Genomic DNA, 26,817 nt, shown 5'->3' with positions numbered 1-26,817 from the left:
ATTTTAAAACATGTTTTGGATCTTCTAGAGGACAGGAGTGACTAGCACCAAGCGATGAGGCTTTTTCCTGCTACGGTAAATCATACTTAAGTTATATATTTAGTTGTAAAGACTGGAAATCCTAAGATGGCAAAAATTTCAGCTTCGTTAGTTGAATAATGAGTTGTGCACCTTAATAATTTCTGCATCTGTAATTAGTTCAGAGTCAGATCCTTAGCATGCTGTCCAAGAAACACTTACAGAAATTTTTACTTTGCAGTGCTCAGAATCACCTTCACTTAATTCACTGATTAGTTCCCAGTTCATGCACACCCAGGATAATCACAGGTTGTGAAACCAGACCAGCAGTTACTTACGATGTCCCACGTGAAGTTAGTTAGCCAATAGATAACAGGGCTCACACCGCTGACAAACTGGAGATGCTTGGCTTTTGTTACACGTTCTTGAATCAGGTATAAAACAAAACTGGCTGGTATAAAGGACATGGCAAAAATCACACAGATGGCAACAACAGCATCCACTGAAGTGGTCAGTCTAAAACAGAGCACAAGAAGGGACTGTGAGCAAGGAATGGATGCAACAGTTGGAGTTGGCTTCTCCAACTTCAAAGTGTGCTAGTGTATTTTCCCAAGCTGTTTTGGAGACTGTAGCTAACAAATATGGCACCATTCCCTGATTTTTCACTTTCCTTCATTCTGTGAAACTCCCTATATATATATATCAGTTTGACAGCCTTTCCCATATGAGACATCTCAAACTAGACATAAAGGCACAATAGCTGAAGTGCTCTGGTAGCTGGGAAAAGAGAAAGGTAAGTTGAAGACAGTGAGATGAAGTACAGATTTTGCCTCTGTGCTATAATGCACAGTTTTCAGTTTTACTCTTGAACTTTAGAGGTGATGTGGAAAGTCCTGTCTTTTCAGGGATGTGTTTCTCAAGAAACGATGACTTTTAGATTCTGGAATACACCAGCCCTACTACATGCTATTGAAAATCTGTATGTGTTATGTCCTTGGTACCAAGACAGAGGTTGTTGACTACTGCCTTCCTGTAGTCAGTTAAGAACAATTTCTCATTCCATTTTTCATTAAGTGTTTTATTTCACATGTATAGGATTTGGAGCATGAACAAAGATTTCAGAATCTTCATGCTTGGGAATCAACAGAAGCATGCAGACATGTATAACCACCGGTGATAGTTCCTATGTGCAGTGGTAATGAACTCTTACAAGAATATAATGAGACAGGAACACATTCTTGTTTAGAATAAAACTTCAGGGAAAGGCCTCCACAGTGTGTCCTTGGACTATTTCTCCTCAGAGCGTGAGTATGCTGGAGTTGGCAAACTACCAGGAGATGGAGGGGTAAAAGCCAGAAGCAGAGCACAGGCAGACTTACACAGTGATTTCAGAGAGTTGCTCCTTGGTGAGGTTGAGAGGATGGTTTATGGCAGTGATCCCGTGTTCCTCAGGGGCTTGGCCAGTCCGCAGGTTCGCTCTAAGGATTGCATTATTGGCCACGTTGAGGAAACCAACCATAGCATGCCAGCCTTTATTGTTGAACCACACCTAGAAGAGTCAGAAAGCACAGATTCATTTAAGAAACCTTCACTAATAACCCTGAGCTGCAGGAGAAAACTTGGCTGCCTTTTATCTACTTTGGTGGGCCTTGTCAGCAGGGATGAACCCAGCACAAGGAATTCCTAGTTCCTAGGCACAGTCCTGCAGGAGGAGCTCACATACTGTACTTTTAAAAGCATTGGACAGCTGCTGTCAAGGGATTTTATAGAAACATATTTTAAAACATAGTGTACTACTTTGAGTATTTAGGACAGCAAAAAGTACTGAGAACATAGTTTAAAAAAATCTCACATTTGAAATACTATAAATAAGAATTACTTATAGGATACAGTGTTAATGCCAAGTTATTTCTGAAGTATAGCATTTCAGATCTTCTTGCATCTGGGAATGCCACCAGCAATATTCTCACAGTTTGAAGTCTATGTCAAGAAAGACTGTGAGTTAGCACACTATTTCCAGCAAATACCTTAATATTATCTTCCGTTTCCATGTATTTAAGGAAATTAGGGAATTCTCTAGCGGCAGCCAGTGAAGTTTGTCCCTAAAATAAAAAAGGCTAAAGATCAGCATTCTGGGTGAAATCTGATGCTTCAGGTTTTCAGCTTTCTAACAATGCTTTAGTAAGGGGCCAAAAACCAACCAACCAACCCACCAATCAAGCAAACAAAAAAAAAATCTCGCTTACTCCTGTTACATTCATCATTTGGCCTAGATCACTTAAAAAATCGACAACTTGGTCTCCAGAGAAGGGAGGCATTGGAAGTTTTCCTCCTATAGAAATTCCTCCATATCTAGCAAAGAGAAAAGTATCATCAATAACTTGTACCATAGACCCAGAAATGTGTATTGATGGAAACACTAAAAACCCACTTAATACAAGTTTAATTTCTATAAATCATGTATTTCACATATAGTGATTCCTACTCTTTCTCTAACAAGCTGTATTAGCTCTTTATAAGGCTTACAAATAATAGAAGTCCTATCAGTTTCTGAGAGGTTCATGCCAGCATCCTAAGAAAATTATTTAGATAGATGATCTGTAGGAAACAGTGATTTCTACAGTGCAAAATCTTAAAATCAAGATAATTGACATATAATGGTTTAGACAGCATGAAAGATTGAGGAGCGGGTATTCACCAATGCTGGTAGCAGTCAGTACTCCATAATGATAAATATTATTGCACGAGATGAACTGAAGTCTAATCCCTTATAAAGTAATGTTTGCACATGAATAAGCAGATATTCCATGAAGGAATCCAGTCATCCAGCTGCTGTCTTTGAAGTGAACTCCTACTGCTGATGAAAAATGAAATAAGTATATGCTTTAGCCTAACCAGTCATCTTTTTAAGCTTAGTATCTGCAGTGTAGACATCAAACTGGGGTTAGCTGATGCCTCTCCTTAAGTGTACAGCACTAGGGGAATCTGGTTTATAACTACTGCACGTGTACAGAGCAGAGATCAGTAATTGTTGTTACTTCTGTATTTGATAGGTTGATGTCTAGTTTTCATCTTTTCAGGTCCTTTTTTTAGAGGGTTTATATTTTTTTCCTGCAGCACTTTGAAAGAGCTATGTCAGAGCACTAGCACAACATTCTTCACTATTGTACTGTAACTTTCCACCACTCAGTTCCCATTAGTTTGACTCCTGTAGATAATAAAACTGTGATAGTTCCATTGTGCCCTTCTGGCCTTCATCCTAGTTGGGGGAGTTCAAACCAATATAATCCTTTGTCTTTATAAGACCCTTCCTGATCCCCAACCTGTTTCCCACTGAAGCCATCTCTTTGTTCTACACTATCTGCCACAATTCCCCTGGCCATTTCCAGAAACATTGTGAGGCTGCCTGGTTAAACATTGTTCCTTTATTTACCACCTTAATCTGTGAATTGGTTTCTTACCTTTGCTCATTGACCCAGTATTTACTCTTCAAGCTGAAACAGACAAAGAGAATCCTGTCTCTCAATGCACAAAACCAAAGTCAATGATACTGTCAGGTTTAAATGAAAATTAAAGTTGAATACCTATACTTCGCAGGCCATCAGTGTGCTTCTTATTAATTTGAGTGGTCAGGTTGACAAGACTTTTGGCATTCCCTGAAGTGTTTTTGGGGTTTTGTTTTGTTTTCTGACATGATCATTTCCAGTCAGACAGAGACAAGAAAGATTCCTAAAGCAACACACACTGGGCTATTCTAATCCATAATTAATTGATTTTAAAAGACGTACCTAAAGCAATTATGACACATGCTAAGAGGAATGAGTCAAAGGCAGTCAGCACACAGCTAATATAATGGCAATTCCATTAACTTTGCCGGGAATTGAAAAGGTAGCAAGGCCAGAATCAGAAATAATAGGCCATGGACCCCGCACAGCTAATTGCCAGAACAATACTCAGGCAAGCGGAGCAGCTATCAGTAGGATAGATGTATCCATGTAACATTGTCCTTGGCCGCTCTTTAGCACTTCTGGGAAACAAGTGAGAATTAACTGAGGCAGATGGTCATGCTGGTGTGCCTTCAGTTCTTCAGGGAGACAAACCAGTATCTCTGCAAGGCAGCTGACCATGCTCTGCAAAGGCACCGTTTTTCTCACCATTAACACAGCCACCATCAGCACGGCTTTCCATCAACACTGAAACAAGCCTGCCTGTAAAGGAGTACCCGATTACACAAAGGGGTATAACTGAAAATATTTAACTCCCTTAAAATCAGCCTCTTCCACTCTTACATCAGAAATATGGACATGGGGCTCAAGTCTACAGAACACTGTGGCAAATCAGCTGTTATGTTTATCATTAAATAAGAGTTTCATGGTCAGGTACAAAATACTGAATGTGAAAAATAAAGAGAGATTCACCCCTACCTTCCTTTTATCAAAGTGGGATATGTTTTCACCAGAAAATCTGAAATATTTCTGTGGGTCAGATCTTGAAGAATTTCTGTGCTGCGTTGCACTCTCTGGCAAGAAACGAAAAGCTAATCAATCACAGTAAACTTTACAGTCTCTAAAGCCATTAACTAAGAGTTTGTCAGGTAAACAACAAAAGTAGCTTTGATTCAGATAAAATGTTGAGGGTTTGTAGTATCACTGAAAGAGAACAGGTCATTCACTTTCTAGCCCAAACATTCTTTACCAAGACTTCAGAGGAAATCAAGTTTATGATGCACAACACAAAACAGTTGCACTTCACTCTGAAACTGTTATCTGCAACACAGGTCAGGGTTGCTCAAGGCTTTTTCTTCAGTATGAATGAAGTTTTTCAAATGAACTGAGGTTCCAGTAAAGAAAAAAAAAAAAAAAAAGGTAGTTTTCTACACTTCAGTAGCTTTAGGTAAAAATTAATATGAAAACTTCACCTTCACTAGCATGTTCGATACTCTGAATGAAAATTACTTTTTTGTTTGTTTTTAAATGAAAAGTATGCCACATGACAAATTTGTTGAGTCTTTCGCAAATACAGGATCACCATGAAATGCAAGATCTCACACTTGCTGAGTTTATGCCAAGGTAGAATATACTTTGAAAGGTTCCTGGACAGTTTTAGAGGGCAAAGCTTGCAGCCTGAAATGATCTGATAATGTCCTAGGAAGAAGTCTAATGAACTTTCCAGAAGTTCCTACAGTTGTCCACAGAGAGGCAGTGCCGGCTGACACAGAAGACACCTTACAGATGTTTAGCTGATTCTAGACAGGAAGACTGGTGGCATCCTCATAGTGCTTTCATTAAATGAGTTGTCTGTGCTTAGATGTAATTCACAGTTATTTACATACTGTGCCTTCCCTGGAGACTCAAATGTGAACTGTTTCTTTCTGACAAGTTATACAAAACTGTAATATCCTGCAAAATTATCAGGATAATGTTATAATAAGCACATTTCATCTAGAGGACTAGAATCCCCATAAACAAATAAAAACCCCCTACATCTTACTTGGAATTGAAGTTTTAGACTAGAGATCTTTAAAATACACTAGCATGCAATTAGCAAAATTCAACTCTGTCTCCTGGATAGGAATTACTTGGAAATCAGAAATAACGTGGGATGCTGTAAGTCAGAATACAATTGTTTTATTAATTTTTTTTTCTTCATAAAAGGAATTCTACAGATATTTAAAGCAGCTTGTTTTATGAACAGTGATAGAGAGATCAAAGCAAGCTGAATCAGTATTTTTACAAGATCATGTCATGAAAAGTGGTGTAATCACCACCCAAGGAGTGTTTAAAAAATGTCTAAATGTGGCAGTTGGGGATACAGTTCAGTGGTGAAGATGCACTGCTGGGTTAGTTGGTTGGACTTGATGATCGTAGAGGCGTTTTCTAAACTTAATGATTCTATGATTCTATGAAAACTAGAAATATTTTAGTCATTTGGTTAATGTGTGCAGTCTGGCAAACGGCAATATTAAAGCCAAACAGTGAGACATTAAATTAGTGAGATATTACTCTGAGAGTGGCTGCATTTCTGTTTAGTTTCTTAGAAAAGCATTTATAAAATGTAAACACTAACAGGCTGTAATTTTCCTTTGCTCTTGAAAAGATCAAGCACATTTTATAAAGGGCACTACTAAGATCATTCATTCATAGGAGCAGGTGGGAATGTAGCTTTATTCTCCTGCATACAGCATCAGTGGTTATTAAATTACTCATCTCCACACACATGCATACAAATATTCATTTTGCCAGCTTAGAACATTTTTTCTACAAATGGAACTGAAAGACACAGAAAAAAATAATAATTTGGGGTTGACAGAATATTAGTTTTTCCATTTTAATAAGATGACCCCACTCCACATTTTTAAAATTGTGAAATTTTTCTTTCTTATCTTTCCTCTTTCTCCCTCCTTCCCTTCTTTAAAGAAAGGTAACCTAAATAGAATTTTCATTGAGGAAAAAGAAAGTTGTTTTTTTTTTTTTTTAATTATGCAATAAATTGTTAAAATTTTTGTGATTTTCTTCTACATGAAAAGTTTGCAGTTTGGATGAAAAGAGTAATCAAATTTCATTTCAATGTGCAAGCTTTTCCAACACCTCTGAAACTGAATTCCAAATCCTAGCAATTCTTGCTCCCTTAAAAAAAAAATGTACTCAATTCCTTCCACGTATATTAGCATGGCAAGGTACCTACACAGTAACCTCTTTTCCAGCACTTGCCATGAAATTTTTCTACAAAGATTTATAGCATAAGGACTCAACCTGTGGTGGTGGGAGGCCTCCTGCGCCTGCAGGACATTCTGGCAGCATGGTGAGTTTCTTGTGAGTGCTGCACTTGCAGGAAGGTGATGGATTCTCAGGGCTCCACTCTTGGCTCAGGAGGAGGTTGCTTAGGTTAGGATGAACAGCAGGTGTGTGCCAGGCAGTTGGTGTTTGATTGCACGGGTAGTTCCTGTGTAGAGGAACAGAGCTTTAGCTGTGCAGAGATAACAGTTCATGAGAACTCACATATCCACAAAATCACAATGCTCTCAGAAGCCATTCCCCTCTCAGCACTTATCCTGTGAGTTAAAAATAAGAACAGCATTTTAGAGTGCTTGGTAAACATGAATAAATGTAATCTCCTCCCACATCTCTGCCAAGTTTACTGTCTTCAGCTTGCAGATGGGACACTGAAGGAAAAAGGGGATCATGTTTGACCCATCAGTACACATGAAATCCACAGTAGACACATATCTTTGCAAAGAAACTATCCTTTTCCTTGCCCATGTAGTATCTTTTCTCTTTTAAAGTTTCCTCTTTGTTCCTGCCGTACCAGGTAGAGGAGAAAAAAGGGAAAAGAGAGGACAGCTAGAAAAACCAAGTTGCTGGATATAATGATGAGGAAAGAGGCAAGAGAAATGGAAAAAATGTCAAAGCATAGCAAGCCAGAGACAAATGGCTATAAAGCAGGACTCATGGGCAGGTACAATACAAAAGTTGAAGTTAGAGCTCTACTAATGTTGCTCTCACTTCAGAGTGAGAATAGTTTTAAATCATAGACATCATCCTATTGATTCTTCCCAATCTGAGCGATTGCTGAAGGTATTGCTTCCATATACACCAGTGGGAACAGCAGGAACCTGAAGGGACTCACACATGGAAAGTGCCATGGAAGCCATGAAGATTTGGGCCCTCTGACCTACTGACATAAATTTCAAGGTTGCTTAACTCTCAATACAAGGCTTCATGAGCTGGTTTCCAGTTAGACACACTGAGCCCTGCAAATCACTCTTCATCAAGTGGCCATGTTGTCTTGCTGTTTGTTTGTTACTTTTGACCTGATACCAGACATTATTGCCAACAACACATCTGAAGCATTGGCTCAGCGAAAAGTCAAGCCAATTCATTCTTGTTTCACTACTCAAGTTCTACTAGTAATAATACTCTGCTAGGCTCTTGTTCAAGAGAAATTTAGCTAGCATCTTACGGAAGAGGTTGATTCCTCATGCAGCGATTTCCAAATCCTGGTTTATTCAAGAAAGCATGAGTAAGGGAGACCATCTGCTCATTGCCGGGACGTTCATTGCTAAGGGGATAAAACAGGACTTTATAAAATATTTTTTCAAGCTGTTGCACTGGAATACACATAGGAACTAGAGAAGAACAGTCATTTGGCAGAACCAACTGCCCCTCTCCAAATGCTGATAATTCAATTGTTTTATTTTTTTATGTAAAACCCCAGAACCTTCCAAGATGGTTAAGAGGATAAGTAATGGTCCTTTTCTCCTAATATTAAGGCATAACTTCTGACATAGGCCAACAGCAGTGTTCTCCAAAAAAAAGCTTGAATTCTCATTTCTGCCCTCTCAGCACTGTCACTGTCAGTAATTAGATGATGAAAAACATATTCTGCATTTTCATTTGCTGAGATCCGGATCTCCTGTTTGGCAGGATATGTAATTTTGTAAGGGTAGAGATCATGAATTCAGGTAGGAAGGAGAGACTACCCAAGATAGCAAGGTATTTGTTAGATGCATTAACAGCTGTATTCTCCACTTGCACTGATTCTGTGCTATTTAAAATCTGTTGATTCCAGTGGAGTTAATTTTTTTTTTTTTAATATCATATAGAGTGAGAAAAGTCCAATGGGACAGGGCCCCATGATCCTAAATGGTCCCCCATGATCCCAGGAAGGAAAAGCTGTAAATATGACAGATGTACTTTAAGTGATTCCTCTTACCTGAAGAAAGTAAACTGTTGTCCATAGATCCAAGGGTGTAATGTTAAGGCAGGATATTCTCCAAATGGAGGAATAATGACTGTAAGTATTAGAGACAGCAACACAAAACTAGAAGGGAGAATAACCTGCAGGGAACATGAAAATGTCACATTAGGTTATTATATACACACTGTATAGTGATACTGTACATACCTCATAATTTATGTAAACAAAGGAGGGACAGCAGGAACACACAGATCCGATCTAGTTTAGCTCCCGAGCATCAAGTTTAATTTCCAATGCTTTCACTTAAGATTCTGTTTGTCATAGAACTGTATTATGTTAAAAATATAATGTTGGGCTAGAAGTGATTGAACCATGAACTTGGTGCTGGTGTTAGTCTCCAGGCAGAAAGAAATACAAGAAGAGGCAGAAGAGTTGGAATCATAATTACACAATTAGGAACGCTGTTACCCATTTGCAGTACCTCTATTGCTTTCCACTGGTGGAAAGACAGTGTTCAGGATGTTGTGGGAAAGAAACAAGAACAGCAAAAGTTAGTCAATACCTGGGCTAGGAAGTCCCTGTGGCTGCGGGAGGCACGGTGGAACCGTTTGATGAGCAGTGCTTTGATCTGCTGATGTACAAGCTGAAAACCTTTATATTGTCGGGACCCTTTGCCTTCATTTTGATCTCCTGCTTTGCCTCCTGGCATTCGAGAAGGGTCATTAGTTTTCAGCGTGGTTTTTTCAGCTAGTTTGTTCTCAGTAGATGTTTTGCCAAGAGCAGAATCACTTTCTTGAGGGTCTCCTAGGTTAAGATGAGGAGCAGCAGATAAGCCACTTTATCCTCCATATATAAAGTAGCACAAATATTTTCATGATCTCCAGATTTTACAAACTGTATATAACACATCACCAGATTGTTTTATTACCACTGTTTTCACTGTGGTGTATTTAGTGACACCAGGAGGTTAATACTACTCTTACTCAGCAGGATGAGTAAGTTAATCATGTATGCAGTTTATGGGCTAATGGACAGTAAAGTACTTTTTATAAAACTACTAAAATCATTGACAACTGTATACTTGACACTCCACTCTTATTTACATAGTTAAGAACCTCATCTAATCTAAATCCAAGTCTTTCTGCTGACTTAATCTTGTTTCTCTGATATCATGTCAGGCCCTTAAAACAGATGCTTCCTGACTAAATTTATTTTGTCCAAAAATGCTACACAAAGACTGAAAGTTGTGATGCTCCTCTTTACAGGGTGTTCAGAATAAAGAACAGTTCCAAGAAAAGTTTATCAAACACAGATTCATGGATCTATACCTGTTTTTTGCATTCCAGGGTCAGCTTCTGTTGTGACCTTTAGGAAAACCTGCCATAGACAAATACATCTCCCAGTTAAGAAAAGAACAGTTTCAATAATCTGACCTTAAGAGCATCATACATCATCCTTCAATGTAACAGAAAAAATATTTGGATACCTTCTCAGTACTTCAACTTATTACACAACCAGAGGTCTCTTATGAAATACCTCAAAAAATAAATGAATGAACAAAAATACAAAACAAAGCGACATATTTCAGGCTAACGAGTCATGTTCCACAGAGCTACAGTGACATAAGGCTTGGATCCTTTCTCTATGCCCTTCTCAAAGATTCTCTGTGTGCCACAGTATATGTAAATAGGTTTTGAAGAGGATAATAGGAATCCTGAATTACATGTTTAAGAATAGGAACTGTCTCAGTAAACATTTTGGTGGTTTATGGTAAGATCAGCAGGTATTTTAATCTGTGTTACCTCTTCAAGTGGTGTGTCTGAAACTCCAAAACTGCTGAGTCCCAGGTCATCCAGTGTTTCCTCCAGTTCTCTAAAGAGACTGGCATAAGATCGCTGTTTAAAGTTTTTATTGGGCAAAAGGTAAATGAGTTCCTGACCAATGTTTTCAATTAATTTTGCTTCGGGAATATGATGATGAATTACTTCTGCTAGTTCATTTAGATCTCCTGTGAAAAGTCAAAACAGTGTTCAGAGAATGAATATTTAACCATACTAAGCATGACTTCAAAAGCTGTTGTTTGCACAATGTAAAAGGGGACTGCTTTATTACATAACTCACAGATATCTCAGTTAATTCTGTACTAGACTGGGTTATGTTACTATTAATGCTTTGGAACTATGTATCAGGAAACTATTTCAGGTTTGTTAAGAAAGCACAATGAAATCTTCAGAAATACCTACTTAAGTTCTCCTCTTATGCAGAAAAATAATTTTTTTTTCCTGAGAAAATCAGTTTGCTTTGCTCTAGATATGCTTCAGTTTTCATTACTAAATTACACATTTTGGTGCAGAGTAGTTCAAAACTCTACTTCTAAGCACACAAACTTCCATTTCATCATCTGTGCCTGAGAACACATATACACCAAAAAGGGGCAATGGTAAGCAAAATCACAGAGAAGCCTTGTCCAATTCCTGTTACAATACAACACAAATGTTAGACACAAGGACTGAAGAAGAGGCCTTGGCAGCACAGGTGTGTAAGATGAGTTTGCAGCATAACAGGAGACATAACTATGTGCAGGAATGCTGAATCATCCCACTTCTTACCATCCAGTTCCAGCTCCGGAGCTCCTTCGTCATCCCTGGGCACACAGCTGGAGCAGGAACAGGAGCACCCAGATCCACAGCTACAAAGTGACTTTGGACAAGGAACAAAGACGAAAGTGCTTCAGACACACACAAAACAGGATGTAAGGGTTGTCAGTACCTAAACAGCTCAAGTCAGTGAAAAATATGTCCAGAGCATCTTGAACATTCTAGACTGAAAGTCATCTGCAGATTGGATTAAGCAATGCAAAAAACATAATTCCACTGCACAAATCATACCTGTTCTTTCTAAATTGCATGCAAAATGCCTGGGAAAATGCGATCAGCAGTGGTCATGAGTACACAAATTGTGTTGCTACTAAGACTGGATGCACTACCAGCAGCAGAAAGATTCCAGAACTCACAACTTTTCAAGCTGTGAGAGGCTGGTTTAGCTGGGGATAAATGTAGACTCTTCTGGTGTCTGAGCTACTTACTTAAGCTATATAATGTTTAAAATCAGTGTACTGCAAAAGCAAGTATCAGAAAGACCTGTATATGGACAAAGGCAACTTGAAAGTTGGAAACTGTTCAGCCTGGAGAAGAGAGGGCTCCAGGGAGACTTTACAGCACCTTCCAGCACTTAAAAGGGGCTACAAAAGAGCTGGAGAAGGACTTTTTTATAAGCATGTAGTGATAGAACAAGGCAGAATGGCTTTAAACTGAAAAGGAATAGAGTTAGAATAGATATTAGGAGGAAATTCTTCATTGTGAGAGTGGTGAGGCATTGGAACAGATTGCCTAGAGAAGCTGTGGATGCCTCATCCCTGGAAGTGTTCAAGGTCAGATTGGATGGGGCTTTGACTAACCTGGTTCAGTGGAAGGTGTCCCTGCCCATGGCAGGAGGGTTGGAACTGGATGATTTTTAAGGTCTCTTCCAACCCAAATCATTCTGTGATTCTGTGCTTTCTGTTTTGTACACAATCTCAAGCAGCATTTAATTGCTTTTTACCTTGGTGCAGTGCAAGTATTTCTCAGACTACATGTGCAGGGAGGGAGATACATACTTACTGTAGCCCTTCCAGTTCTTGTGTTTCTCATCTTGCGAACAAGGGTGAGATAGAAGCCAGAGCCAAAGTAGTTCTTTAGGAATACAGGAGAACCTGAGCAGAAGAGTTTCCCTTGGGATATGATGGCTACTCTGTCTCCAAGGATGTCTGCCTCATCCATATGGTGGGTTGACAGAATGATGGTTCTACCTAGAAGGAACAAGGATGAATGTTTAAGGCACGGACTTCCTCTGGAACTCAAAGCTGTGCTTAGTTTTTTTGTCAATTAATGCTGGGTTTCCTCTGCACCAAAATGAAGTCCTGGGTTTGCCACAACCATAGGTATCTGTCCAAAGAATCTTGTTTGCTTGCTTTCATATCCCACTACTCCTGACAGTTTACACAGCAGGCACATATTCCATCTATGACAAGTTTAAAAAAAAACCAACAAAATTAAACAATTTCTACTCCAAATAACTTCTTACCTGAGCGATACTTCAGCAGAAGATCCCAGATAGATCGCCTGGAATATGGATCAACTCCAGAAGTGGGCTCATCCAAGACCACCACTTTTGCTTCACCCACAAAAGCAATGGCAACAGACAGTTTCCTTTGCATTCCACCTACCAGAGACAGCACATCCAGGACTCTAAGATGAGTTACATATGCGGTAGGGATGTATTAACATTGCTTTTTGGTGTGGGGATAAACTGCCACAAATAAAACAAAACCCATCCTCAGACAAATATTCCTGCAAAGTTAGTAATTTTTCTTCCGAAGTTCTTAAGAGTTTGTTCAATTTTTATATATCTATCTAAATTTTTTTTTCATCTATACCTTGCATTTTCTGTTTCTTGTCAGAAGCAAAAGCAGGAAGATATGAGGTTTTCAAATTATTTCATAAAACTAGCCCACTTTTATAGTTGCAATCAGGACAAAGTAGTATAAGAATACCTGCCTATTTATTCAAATCAGCTTTTGAATCTGAAAGTGAGAGTTGGTCAAATATGCTATGTGCATTTGGACCTTTGGAATGAAAGAAACTATTCCTACCAAATAATACAGTATTACAGACACTGATCCAAACAGTGGGGCAGCATGATAGTATAATATTTCATTTGCCTTGAAGTAATAGAGCACTGTATTTTGTTTTTTCCCTATATTAACCAATTTTTAATATATATTTACTTAAAAGTAATAGCTTTAAGTATATTCAAATTTAGTGTATATTTGAAAGAAATTGAAGCTTCAGGGACAGGTTGTGCCAGCTTTACTACTTGTACAATCCCATTTACTCTTTGAGAATAAAGATCTCCCCAGTGCACATTGATGTGTCAGAATACGGCCTCGAACACGTAAGTGAAATAATGATTGCCCCAAGGCCAGGTTAGATGGGACTGTGAGCAACCTGGTCTAAATGAAAGGTGTCCCTGGCCATGACAGAAGGATTGGAACTAGATGATCTTAAAAGTCCCTTCCAACTTAAACCATTCTGTGATTCTGTGAAAGACAAAGAAAAGGCAGGAGGAAAAACCATCTTAGATCATTCGTGTGGGCACCTGACAAATTCTGAGCCTCTTCATTCCTTTTATGGGTGAGGCCTGTGTCTTCCAGCATTGTTTCCAGTTCTTGCTCAGCTTCATCCCTGGATCTTCCTTTCAATTGAGAATAAAACAAGATGTGCTCTGCTACAGTAAGGCTGTGGAATCAGACAGAAAGGCACCAAGACAATTTCAATAAATAAGCTGGGTTCTTTCCCCAAGCAGCAATAAATTCACTCAAGCTTTATCTTGCTAAAGAAGAGAGGTTGCATTACCCTAGAAGATCTTCTTCGGGATCAACACACTTCACTTGGATGTCATAGGCTCTTTCTCTGCCTTTTCAAAGCAGAACCTGCTACTAAAGGAACAGGTATAGCAGGCATCAAACCATCCACTTATGGGAATAAAATGGGAGTTAACATGAGGAGCTGCATTAAGGAAGAGAGTCTGCTGTTGAGATGAATGCAAACTAATGGTAATAAAGCTGGAAATCACCTGAGAAGGCAATAAGTGGTTGTATGGTAGTGCAAAATGGATATAAAAGTTTCCTGCTACTGCACTGTCAACTTGGAATTTTTTCTTTAGGAGTCCTATACTATAGTGCATGAAGCCTCAGGATGGACTCCTGCTAACCTGCACTGCAACAGAAAACACCAAGACTACTTTCATTTTCCTAAGAAAATACTGTGCTTCCAGCAAAATGATGCAGGAGATTTCTACTGCAGAAGGACAACACTTACCCCACGTGAGTGTTAAGAGATGGAGAAGTGTTCCTGAAACACATCTACTGCCAGCACAGTAAGAAAAACAGCCCAGGCTTTGGGCATTTTCACACATACAGACTGGGATGCTTCTTCTTAAAGCTGGTTGGAATGATACTCACCGACTGAACAGGATGTTGTGCTGGGGGCACATGCCTATTCTGTGCCGAAGGGAATCCATGTGGGTCTGAATATCCAGGCCACCAATCAGCACAGTTCCAGACGTTGGTGGGAAGAGGCCTGTCAGTATCGACCTGGGAAAATAAAAGGAGGAAATTCCCTCTCTCCTATTTGTCTGTGCTAGATTAGGAAGCTACATTGCATGATTCCACTAGATGGAGCATGATGACCTCTTACTACAGGCCTTGATGAAACAACTCCCTTGAAAAGCATGTGTGAAAGTACTCTTGCCCTGCTACAGAGAGAATCTGCTAACACCTGTTAGCAGATTAGTTAGAATCTGATACACCTGTCTGTATGATTCTGGCTTCCATTAAAAACCTGTTTTAGTCACCTACTCTGTTTCAGGTAGCTTGTTCAGTATGTTACATCACCCCTATGTATAAAGGGGTCTAAAATGATGCTCACTAGGATGAAGATGGAGAATAATGGTTTGAGGTTTCTGGCCATACTGACTCATGCCCTACACCTTTATTTTCTATAAAATAGAAGGGCACCAAACGTTATGGTGCAAATGCGTGGTATCTGTTACTTTGGGTGAATATTGGGGTTTTCAGTTCTTAAAAGTTCAAAGCAATACAAATGATTGGTTTTATCCGGAGAACAAAAAAACCCCAATTTACAAAGCATCTCAGCACATTAAAATGCTTTTATTTTTGAGGTTGAATACATTTCTTGTGGAACAATAAAAAAAATTAAAAAGCAACTTAAAGTGCATTTGAAATAAGAGTCTTTTAAAGTAAAAAACCCTAAAGTATTCTGCTGGATAAAGTCACAATGAAACACATTCAGTTCTTTCAACATTTGGTAAACTTGTCACAGACTCATGAAATGTTTTGTTTAATAATTAATCCTATTTTGCCAAATAAAGTTCCATAAAGAAAATTAAACATTCCTAGAGTCTGGTTTCCTGGGATGCTAGAGTTCTAGGACAAGAGTAACATTTTAATCTGGACATAGATCCTGCATGCATGTAATCATTTCATTTAAAGAGGGCCTATATTTTGTACTCCTTTGCACACACATCAAAAAATGTGACTGACTTCAAGCCAGTTAGAGAAACCAAGAACACATGGAATGTGGTGGCTTGCAAATTTTCAGCCCTTTCAGCCAGAAGATCCTTCTCTTTCTTCACCTAAGGGTACTTTGGCCATGGGAAATGAATTCTAGGGGACAGTATTGCTTCCTTCTCTTTAGACTTTCACTTGTTTGTGTCATGCATTACCTCCCTCCCAGGGCTTTAGCTAATCCAGGATACGTTCTCTGTGCCTTGGGGCAGCATTTCCCTGTCTGGAAAAAGCCTGATGCTGTGTCTCAAGCCAGCTGCAGGGGTGGAGAGAGGCGAGGAAAGGGTGAAAAGAGAAGACTGCTCCTCGGGGCACAGCAATAGAGCACTGCTCTGGATTTGCTGCTTCTAAAATAAGAGACTTACATGGTTGTTGTCTTTCCTGCTCCATTGTGACCAAGGAAGGCTGTGATCTGACCCTCATAAAATGTAATATTCATCCCATCTACTGCTGGCTTGGGCCTGTTTGCAAAAATCTTCACCAGGTTCTGAATGCATACTCCTGGAATCAATCCTGTTGGCTCAGGCTCAAAGAAGGTATTTACTTGAAAGGCAAAAAATTAAGAATGAAAAGAGAATAAGAACACTTGTTTTAACCCTAGTTTGATGATGACACATCAGTAAGTGCAGAAGCAATAGCATATACCCAGTAAAACACAGAATCATGTTCCGGGGCCAGATTTTCCACGTCACACCAGTACCAAACTGATGCCAGATTTCTAATTGCAGTGTAATTTTATTTAGATTTACCTTCATATCAATGACAGGAAAAGTGAAGCCCAGAATTGTGGTGGTCTGTGGAGAGGTAACTCATCGGATCAGGTGAAGCTGAACATGATTTCTGTTCTCACTGTGTAGCTGGAAGATTATTTGGGATTGTTTTCTGAAGATACTTAGGTTGAGAGATTACATTAAACAAACAGCAGGTTGCCTTTCTAGCCAGGTTGAAATCTGCCATTCAAATAATCTGTCCAGCTGCGCATTCTTTGACCATGATGCTTAAAAAATCTCCCCAGAACACAAACGAAGTACAGCAAAAACAATTTACCTTCAATCCTGGTAGGTGAAATTTACCCCATTGCTGAGGCCAGCTCAGGATTTAGACAGTACCTCACATGAGCACTACATGAGATGGCTTTCTCTCAGGATTAAAAACGCATTACTGTAAATAGCACCATCAGGATGTTTTATTGCATCAGCTTCTAGACAAAACAAACTTCCTTTGAAGTAAATTAAGCCCTTGGGCAATGTGAATTATGGGAGTTGAGAAACTGAAACTAAAGACCCTGTCCACTTTTGTTTACACAGAATGCTTTAGGCTTTGTAGGGAGGCTTGTTTTGCAATTCCAGTTTACTTAAATTGTTCAGTACCCAGCAGGCCTGTGTGGAGAGCAGCCAATGCCATCTGGGCAAAACCAGCCCCACCTCCTTCAGTAGCTTGTGTGACTGTCACTACAGACAACACTCAGCAAAAAGTCCCAAATATATGTGTATACTACAAATCAGATGAAATAATCAATCTAGAATGGGTAGTAGTATTTTAAATAAAATTATGTTCATAGATAACTTGTCTTTTGCTTTGTGAATCTGGGTTTCCATTTACCTTACTGGGACAAATACAAACATCTCTATTGACAGAAGTCCACACTGAGTCTGGCTAAATAGTTATGCATGTATTGGCAACTGAGGCACCTTCCTTGGTTTTATATGTATCATGAGCTTAATTCATATTTGTCTGCAAGACTCACTGGTAAGTTCTGAGGTAAATTCTCTGATGACCTCCACCAGTATCTGCTTTGTATCACCTGAAGGATACTGGTGGAGGGTTAAGCTCCCTTTTTTTTTGTGATTCATGTTTCTCCATTCTGATCCTATATCCTCTGTGCAATTTTGGGCCCTTCAGATCTTTCTTCAGAGATGCCATCACTGGGGGGATGTGGATAGGGAGTTGGTGAAAGCTCTGCATAAAATGTATCAAGTAACTAGGACATATTTACAGCATCTGCTCTGCTCTGCCAACCTGTGCTGGTTTTGGAGTTAAGCTGTTAGAATCACTCTCTATTTCCAATCCCATTACTCTTACGTGAAGCACTAGCTCTTACATGAAACCATTCTGGGAGCTGTGTCAGCGAACCATACTAGGTCTGTTTTTGGTTTCTCCACGTGTCTCCCAGTTTCTGTGTGGGTGGCTGAAAGGGGAGCTGGGCTTTCTTTTGTGCAGTGACAGGCAAAAAGTCCTTCCTCTGTGGCCACGGAGCAGCTGGAACATGGGAACTGATGAGTATAGCACCACAAAGATAAGGCAGTATTAGGAGAAGATTGGTTGAAATAACCTTTGACCTCTGCCTGTCTTTTCTCTTTTGAAGTCCTGTCCTGTTTCCATTCACCCTGAATGCATGTTTTCAGTGCCTACGTGAGGAGCTCTGATGACCCCACTTTTATCTCTAGCTTTTCAAGAGAGTCAGAATGGGCTCAGAGCTGCCAGTAGCAGTTACTTGTGCTACAGAATCCACATGCATTCCTCTGAGCATCACATACAAAAAACTCCTCTGGCTCCCCACAGAAAAAAGACATTGGGACTTGAAAACAAGGCAGGTCATTCAGGAATTCTTAGGTGGTGGCTAATGTCAGCATCAGAAAAGGTTGCAGACAGACACCCAGAGCACTTCAGATAAATCCCTTTGAAAGCAGCCTTTCCCTACAGATGCAAGACACACTAAAGATAGACATAAAAAAAGGAGGAGGGGTGGGGCTAGGAGGGAAGAACATTGCTCTCAACATAAGTATTTTTATTGAAGTCATGGCTCTGTTTGATTCTAAGGAGTCAATATATCTGTCTTTGAAGCTTCCCTCAGCAAGAACGCTAACTTTGCCAAAGAAACAGCCTGCATTTAAGTGCACGGTAAAAAACAAGTTATGGAGCTCTTCAGGAGGGCAGTTGTCTTATGTGTAGTGGCTAACATATTCTAAGGGATTATGAATGTAGAGGAATCAGTAAGGGTCAGTCTCTGCTGTGCTTAGCTCTGGCAGTTGCATCCTATCATCTGTAGCCTACTGGGCTCTTGTAGGTTGGCTCTAATCATTCCTATGTGTAGTTTGTTATGAAGTACAATGAGTATGGCATCTCAAAAGTGCTCAGGTTGCTCTCTCTCCTTACTATTAATTTCATCTTTGTCCTGGACATCTGTCTTAGGCTTCCCCTGCTCGCCGGGTTCTTTTTCTCGTTTGTGTTTACACTGTTTGTTTTTACCATCCTTCTTCCCCTGGTTGTCATTCTTTTCTTCTGTTTTTTCAGGTTCTTCAGATTTATTTGTTCTGCTTTCATTTTTCTCCTCTTCCATGGTCTTCTGATACACATAGCCTTCTGACTCTGGAATTTTTTCTATGTAAATCAAAAGTAACCAAGATGTAATGAACCAAAATTTAATATATTCTTATCTCTAGAGGTATTTTGAGGAAAAGGAGGTAGTCCTACGTTTTGAGCTTTCCTAGAGCATTAACCGTCAGTAACTCATTAGGTTAGGAGCACAGCATCCAAAACCATCTAGCTTAAAATCTGCTTCACAGTGTCAAGATCATATATTTAAAGAAGATGACTGACAATTTTGCAATTACAGACTCAGAGTAAGATCCTGACTGATATTAGGAGCATGTTTGACATTTTGTCTATGCAGCTCTAGACCAAATCCTTCACCACAAAGATTCACAGATTATTCGGAGTTGGAAGGAATCCACAAGGATCATCGAGTCCAACTCTTAAGTGAACAAGAAAGGCCATAAAAACACTTCCCAGATTTACAGGGAGTGAGAGGGAGAAAAACAAAATCAAAAGGTTAAATAAAAAGCAAAATGCTAAACTGCTACTTGAATCAAGAGCAGCAGGCTGGAATGAACAAATTGATGTTAACTTCTATACAAGGATTTCTGGCTTTCCAGTTTGGTCTTAGCCCTTGCTGCCACGAAGGAAAACAGTCACATAAAATCACTGATTGGGTCAGGCTTGAAGCAGGAAGAACAGTGATGTTCAAAGCAGGAGCCCCTGAACGAATTGTTTTCATAACACAAATTCAAGCTGGCAGTCTAGAATGCAACTGGAACAATTGCAATTTATCAGATGGTCTGGACTTATTTTTGTTGTGAAATTTCACCCTAACTTTCTGCTATAAGAAATTTTAGCCCACAAAACTGTATAAAATTACCTAGTGCACAGATAGCCACATAAACAAGTTTACACCATCACCTAAAATGGCAAAGTGGGGGATACAGAAGTGTTCCAATAGAACTAAATTTTAAAAGTACCAAGACAATTTACCAGTTTATCTTAATTTCCAACTGTGCATTTACATTATCTGACATTTCATTATCCAGTTTTCCTCCCAATACATTAAGCAGTTACAGTAAATGAAGAAAATGCTCAGTATTATCCCTGAAGGGAAGACCTGAGTTGAGAAAAGTTCTACAGTTGTTCAAGTAAGCTGAGACACTGAAGAGTCTTGGTTCTTCAAATAGATAAGAATCACAGTCTTCTACAAAGGAATTAATCAAAGATGACCTTTCCAATTGTCCCTGCTTGAGAAAACCCAAGGTAATGTTTTGCAGAAGAGAGGATGAAATAACTATCATCACAATCAGGCTAGCTGAGATAATAATAGAATAATTTAGAGCAGAAGTGACTTCCAAATGTTTCCACTTCAATCCTCAAAAAATAGGGTCAATTCAGATCATAGGAACTATCTCCAAAAATGCAAATTTCACAAACTTTCTGAGCAACCTGTTCCAGTGTTCTATCTACCTTCATAATAAATATTTATTTTCTTATATTGAATCAGAATTCCTGTTTTCTTGTTTACATCCCTTGCCTCTCATGCTTCCTCTAGACACATCTGAGCAGTCTGGCTCTATCTTAGCTTTCTCTCTTAAGGCTGAGCAGCTCCTAATCAGCTTGGTGGCTCTTTACTGAGCTTATTCAAGATGGTACAAGAGTGGCATAAATTATGGTCTTGCTTAGAAACTGAAACTAAAAAGACTAAATTAGTGGCGAACTAGACAGAAAAGAATCAGGTTTAGAAAGATGAGGAACCTCAGCGTAAATAAGATCATTTCACAAATGTTGTGTTGGGCAATACCTTGAATGTCTCAAACAGTGCTGGGTAGAGAGAGTGGGGGTCTGATGCTTCTTCTCAACCCACACTTCAAAGGCTCTCAGATGGAACAGGGACTCACCTCTACTAACTCTAATAATAGCAGACCACTCCAAGTTCAAAGGCACCTGCTGAGATTCCCAGTATACGGCTGTCTCCCCCCTTTGCAGCAGCTCAGGTAATGGAAATGTTACATCGTCACCTTTAAGCAGATCAATGAAGTCATGTCTAAACACCCGAATTGTAAAAGAACTCACCTTCTGCTGTTGCTGTTTTCTCATCTTGTGGGTTTGTAGAGCCAAGCCAGTAAGATTTCTGCACAGGGAAATACCAAGGCTGTGGCAGCCCATAGTCCCCTAAAACAGAAGTAGGTAAAGTGCACTTCATAACCCCATTCCTCAGTAGGCACGAATACAATTAAACTAAATCTGAGTATAATTATAAACATGATATCCCATTGTTGCATACCACAAGGTCAAACCATTCACCATTCTGTACCTGACAGAACAGATTTTGTTTACTGATATTTTTTTAATTTTGGGTAGTAGTAAAATATTAAGAAAATATGTGATGTGATTTGCCTTACCTTGGCTTAAGCACAATATAGTCGAATTACAGAATGAAGCTACTCCCTGAATCCTTACCAGCCAGGGGGCAGCTGACTGTTTAAATGGGGTCCTAGCCGCCCTTAGGGATTTTCTTTTAAGGCCCACTTAGCGCTCGAGGGTTGACATGAGTGAAAAGCTTTTTCTATTTACACTTATTACCCTGGGGCTAAGTTACAAGTCACAGTGAGAAAAGACGCTCTGATTGTTATTTCAGCACACAGCCTTTTAGGAAAAGTGACAACACAGTAATCTTCTTCTTAAGCAAAAATGGGGTGTTTTTGTCACAGGTTAATTCAGTTTGGGTAAGAGAAAATGCAATAACATTACCAAGTTCTTGTCAGGCCAGATCTGAGTTACACCAAGTCAACACTGCTTTCCTGGATGATATTGATTTATAAAATGCAAGAATTAGAGCTGCTGTGTTTAAAACTGGCATCCTTGTGAACCCAAATTATTATCCTTGTGCTACTTATTCAAAATAAGCAAAGAGGATTTGTAATACTCACTGAAAGATGGTCAGTTTTTCTTAATTGAAAACCACTGTTTATGAAAGTGTCTACCCATTTCTGAATTAACAAAAGTTATTTGTATTTCAGGCAACCACTTATACCCCTATTAATGCCTGTAAATGCTCTGTCTGCATCCACGAACAGTTTGCCTTGTACTTGCTACGGACTGGATTATACCACTCCGAAAACTGGTGGCTAAAATGACACCTTCTTATTCAGGATGAACGTAAAAGCCAAGTGGAATTTGTTATGGAGCAGAATGCTCAAACAGCCAAAGGACCAGTGTGCCAATGGGTGGTTACCTGCAGAACAAACCTGAGCTGGAACAGAACCATATGACTCAAAGGATAATCCAGGGAACTGGATATGACTCAAAGGATTATCCATAGTAACTTCCAAGACTAGAGCATTGCTTTGGTAGGTCTGCATGTGTGTGACAGAGAAATGCCATGAGAAATTCCACAGAAACAGAGGAGCAGAAAGCCAATAAGACACTCAGAGCAAATACTGGGAGGATGGGAAGCTACTACCTAGAAACCCTGAAAGGTGTTACTTTTGTGTAAAGTGCTGACAGAAAAAACCCAACTTGTGTCTATGAACAAAGAAACTGCTGTTGTTTCATTTCTGCTGTGTTCGTGGAAATAGTACATTGTCCACTCTTCTTTAAATAAACAGAGTTGCAGAAAAGGAAAAGGAAAAAACATCCATCTGCCAAGAACACATTTTGGAACTGCAGTTTGCAGGCAGGAGTAATTAATGAAAAAAAAGCTCACTTGCTTGTAAAGCATAAGGGTTTACATTTATTATACTGTAACAATATTCAATATGAAGTAAGATAACCACTTAAGCTAGAAGGACAAACCCTTTTCTCACAGAGAAAGTTTCAGCATTTTGTAATTGACAACAAAGAAAATCCTTTTGTGAACTCACACAAGAACCACGATTCTCCTTTAGAAATAAAATAAACACAGACATGAACTTTAATGACTGCTTGGGACAAACTATGTGTCTGAGGAAATAGTACCATCCTTCAAGAAATATTTTGCCTAACATGGCCATAATATGTATGTGAACTAGAACTATTACTTCTATATTTTTAAAAATTTAAAGAAATCTCATTAGAAATGGTTGCAATTTCTCAAAAGAAAACATGTACACAATTTGCATTTTAACAGATGATATTTTTGTGGATTTATTTTCTGTTTAAGTTACAAAAGGGGACCAGAAATTGCATCCTCCTTTTTACTCTTTCCTCCTTTTTCATTCTCTTCATGAACAAAAGAGGAGAAAGAAGAAAGAAAGAGAGAAAAGTGGAAGACCTTAATAAACCAGTGGTGCTAAAGTGGGTAAGATTCATGGTCTACAATATCAAACACCCTACTTTCACAGTGAATTACTCAGAGACTGATTAGACTAACATTTACAACAACTATCGCCACTTCGTACGGATAAGAAATGGACGTACCTGGAAAAACGTTATCGAGATACCAAGAAAGTATTCCATAGAGAAAAGCATCAAAAAGCATCATGATAATGGAAAAAAGAAAACTATAATCATCTCCTTCCAAGGGACTGGTTCTGATGTTACCCCACTGTAGGCCAAGACCTTGTTCTTCATAGCGTGACAGGTATTCTGTACCGAAACCAAAAGCTACTTGAGAAAGCAAACTCTGGAATAAAGGAAAAATTACATTCAACTCAGACAGGGGATATTTTGTTTTTTTAAAAAAAATAAATAAAGAACAACCTTTAGTGACTGGACTTCAAAACTTAATAACGCCTAACAAATGATATGGGAGAAGTTGTCTCACATTTAATTCTCTGAATTGAAGCAATTCTAAGCAGTTTTTAGTCACAACAGACTGAATTCAACCTCGGTTGTACTTTCTTTAACTACCAGTCGACCTTCACAGATTGGGTTTCTTTCATTAATGTCTCTGTTCAGAAAATACTACAGATGCATCTAGAAGCTTGCAGGGTACACCTTTGCCTATTTTGGGAAAAAAAAAATATTTCCTGAGTGTACAGGGAAGGGTCACTATGAACAACAAGACAGAAAGTACACCAGATGCTCAGGATAAGGAAAACCATAACCACCCCTTCCCCTGTCATGCTATGTTAGCATGTTAGCTGGTTCTCACACAACAAACTAATAACCCAGTCGAGTATCTAAATATCTCCTCAATGTTGCCTTGCAAAAACAGAGGAAGAAGAGATACAGTGCTGTTTCAAAGGACATGTAGTTCAGTCAGGAATGCCAGACCTTAGGAAAATGAGGGATCCCAATAGTAACTGTTAGTGAGGTATTATCATAGTGTGCTAAGTAAAGAATCTTTGGTTTTCAGCAATACATTCGTTGTCCTTAAAGTTTTAACATTTTCCTTCAGGTCCCCTACACACGCACACCCTGCCCTTATCATCCCTTGTAATCAGCTCTTCTTCAGCTGATTAACCTCTGAACAACAAAGGTAAGACAACAGAAGAGGAACAAACAGAAATATTCATGGCTTCTGGAAAGCAAATATCCTTTCTTACATGGATGCCTCCTCCTTCACTTTAGGTGAAGAGAGAGTTGTTTTTATGCTTAGGCTGTGTGCCAGTGTTAACATTTCTTCCTAAATCAGAGCCTGTCAGAGGCCAACCTTACTCATTTCCAGACTTAACAGGATCAAGTTTTGCACTTTATTGCCATAATTGGTAGAACTAAACAAGGTATACACTACATCTGTAAAGTACATTTGCTAAGAAAGCTGATTCAAAGCCATATTTACACTTAGGTATAGCTTTCAAAGTGTTTTGTTTTCTTTCTTCCTTTTTCTATAGATTTCCTAGTGAAAGGGGAGAAGAAAGTTCTTCTACCTGTGTTGTTAGAATGCTCAGTACAGATGGGGAGGCTGGCCTCCAACACCCTTCCTGATTCACTGAGCAACACAAAATCAGTTTGAATAATTTTCTAAGATCACAATTCCATTTCAAAAAACAGCAAAAAGTTTCCAGCTCCTCTGACTTTTTATGTATGCTAGCTAAAATGGAAGAGAACCAACAAGGAAGCACTGCATGGAGAATGTCTTCAGCTTCTTAGGTGAAAGGTATTTCTCAGAGCTTTGGCTCTTGGGTTCAGGTCCTAACTCTATGGTCAGGTCAAGAAGAAATGTGTACCTGAGGTCTTCTCATCCTTAGATATTATGCTGTTAACTAGGTTATAGCACAAGAGAAACATAACTCTCCCCCTTTTGTGAACTGCCTTCATATTTACTAAACATACCAGAAGTTAAATTTGCTTTGACTTCTAAGGAAGTGTTCAAAACAATTTAAACAGTATGTTAATTTCCTAGCATTCAAAAAGTAAAAGAAAATTTTATTGAATTTTCTGAAAGCCATGAAGATACCTCTTGCACTAGGCCTGCTAAAGGCTTATGCACTTGCAATCCTTAATTATTTGAGAGAGATTTAGAGGTCTCCCTCTCCGAGTCAAAAAAGCAGAGAGCAAGATCTGTGCAATGCTTTGCTATTCACATATGCACCGTGAGAAGGGGAGCAAAGACAACACAGAACCAGTGGAAGGCTTACTGCTAGGATCTTCAGATTGACAGTAACACGGTCCTGCCAGACAAAGCAGATGATGTGGGGCAGGTACAAGGTGAAGTAGATGACTCCACTGCAGGCAGCTGCCAGATTCGCTTTGGAGAAGAAGGTGCTGAACAAGAAACACTGCATTATGGTGGCTGTGGTGAATGTCAGCAGGAATAGAAAGAAGAGAAGTGGATTGCTATAATGTAGTATTCGTCCACTCTGTAAGCAAAAGGAAAACAGAAAAATTTAGAAGAATTGCTGCTTTCTGAACTGGCAGAAAAGGTCAGAATTGTCATCGACGTGTAACATGTAATGAGTAATAAGCCAGTCTTTCTTACCTAATATGACTTCTAACTCTCCCAGGTAGTAGTTTCAACAACAGAGGTCATTACAATCACAAATCCTTCATCTAACTTTATCCCTGCTCCTGGATTGTCACTTCAGGTTAGTACAATAGGCTGTGGAGTTTATATTCCTATCCAATGACTGAATTAAGATCATAACTCCCCTGTCTCAATAACTAAGTGATTCCAATCAAGATGTGTCTGCTTGGAAACTCATACATTTTAAATAAAAGTATTAAAGTTTATAATAAAGTTTCATTGATCTCTTCTCACTCTCTCCTCAATGCACTTGCTCTACGTGCAGAAAAGACAATGTAAGGAAGTGTGACAAAACATCTTTAAAAAGCCAACAACAAAACCACAGGAAATTATAAAGCTTCTGCACCCAAATGATATTCCAACTCCAGAAGGGTAACACAGCTGAGAAACCCAAGTGCAGTTTCTCAGAGATCCTTGTGTACTAACTAACCCACTGGGTGAACTTTTTCCAACCTTTCTTCATTAGAGTTTTTGTAGATTAAATGCTCCCTCTCAAGAAGAGCACAGACTGCTGCCAATTATCTATTTACTCCTAAAAAGACAATGTTGAGATCTATTTATTAGGTCAACTTACATAAGGCTCAAATAGGTCTTCAAGGCTATAAATAGATCTCAACATTGCTGCAACATTCCACTGGGCCTCACAGACTGACTTCTTTATCAATAGTGATGCAATGTCTCATAAGAATGTATTTACAGAGCT

The 26,817-nt window shown here is 39.1% G+C and overlaps 1 protein-coding gene across 6 annotated transcripts in view; it reads right to left on the bottom strand.

Annotated features, from left to right (window-relative positions):
• The window catches only part of ABCA4 (ATP binding cassette subfamily A member 4), a 74,141-nt gene that overhangs the window by 15,035 nt on the left and 32,289 nt on the right, over positions 1-26,817 (bottom strand). For 4 of the 6 annotated variants that reach the window (XM_027879961.1, XM_027879960.1, XM_027879963.1 and 1 more), the window contains 22 exons: positions 25,729-25,950; positions 23,624-23,828; positions 21,299-21,397; positions 19,058-19,282; positions 16,267-16,444; positions 14,777-14,908; positions 13,912-14,051; positions 12,838-12,975; positions 12,375-12,562; positions 11,325-11,415; positions 10,518-10,723; positions 10,044-10,092; positions 9,278-9,519; positions 8,731-8,855; positions 7,978-8,076; positions 6,771-6,960; positions 4,443-4,537; positions 3,480-3,512; positions 2,265-2,370; positions 2,046-2,120; positions 1,398-1,567; positions 357-534 (listed from right to left, as the gene is read on the bottom strand). In XM_027879961.1, coding sequence (XP_027735762.1) covers positions 357-534; positions 1,398-1,567; positions 2,046-2,120; positions 2,265-2,370; positions 3,480-3,512; positions 4,443-4,537; positions 6,771-6,960; positions 7,978-8,076; positions 8,731-8,855; positions 9,278-9,519; positions 10,044-10,092; positions 10,518-10,723; positions 11,325-11,415; positions 12,375-12,562; positions 12,838-12,975; positions 13,912-14,051; positions 14,777-14,908; positions 16,267-16,444; positions 19,058-19,282; positions 21,299-21,397; positions 23,624-23,828; positions 25,729-25,950 — 3,186 coding nt within the window. The remainder of the gene's footprint in view (positions 1-356; positions 535-1,397; positions 1,568-2,045; positions 2,121-2,264; positions 2,371-3,479; positions 3,513-4,442; positions 4,538-6,770; positions 6,961-7,977; positions 8,077-8,730; positions 8,856-9,277; positions 9,520-10,043; positions 10,093-10,517; positions 10,724-11,324; positions 11,416-12,374; positions 12,563-12,837; positions 12,976-13,911; positions 14,052-14,776; positions 14,909-16,266; positions 16,445-19,057; positions 19,283-21,298; positions 21,398-23,623; positions 23,829-25,728; positions 25,951-26,817) is intronic. The other 2 variants (XM_027879964.1, XM_027879965.1) reach the window with 2 other exon arrangements.

This window comes from Empidonax traillii, unplaced genomic scaffold, assembly GCF_003031625.1.
Source record: "Empidonax traillii isolate 1590-97213 ecotype Southwest subspecies unplaced genomic scaffold, ASM303162v1 scaffold62:size2133460, whole genome shotgun sequence".
Taxonomy (NCBI): Eukaryota; Metazoa; Chordata; class Aves; order Passeriformes; family Tyrannidae; genus Empidonax; species Empidonax traillii.
Note: the sequence above shows the minus strand (reverse complement) of the source record. Positions and strands in the feature narration are given on the sequence as shown.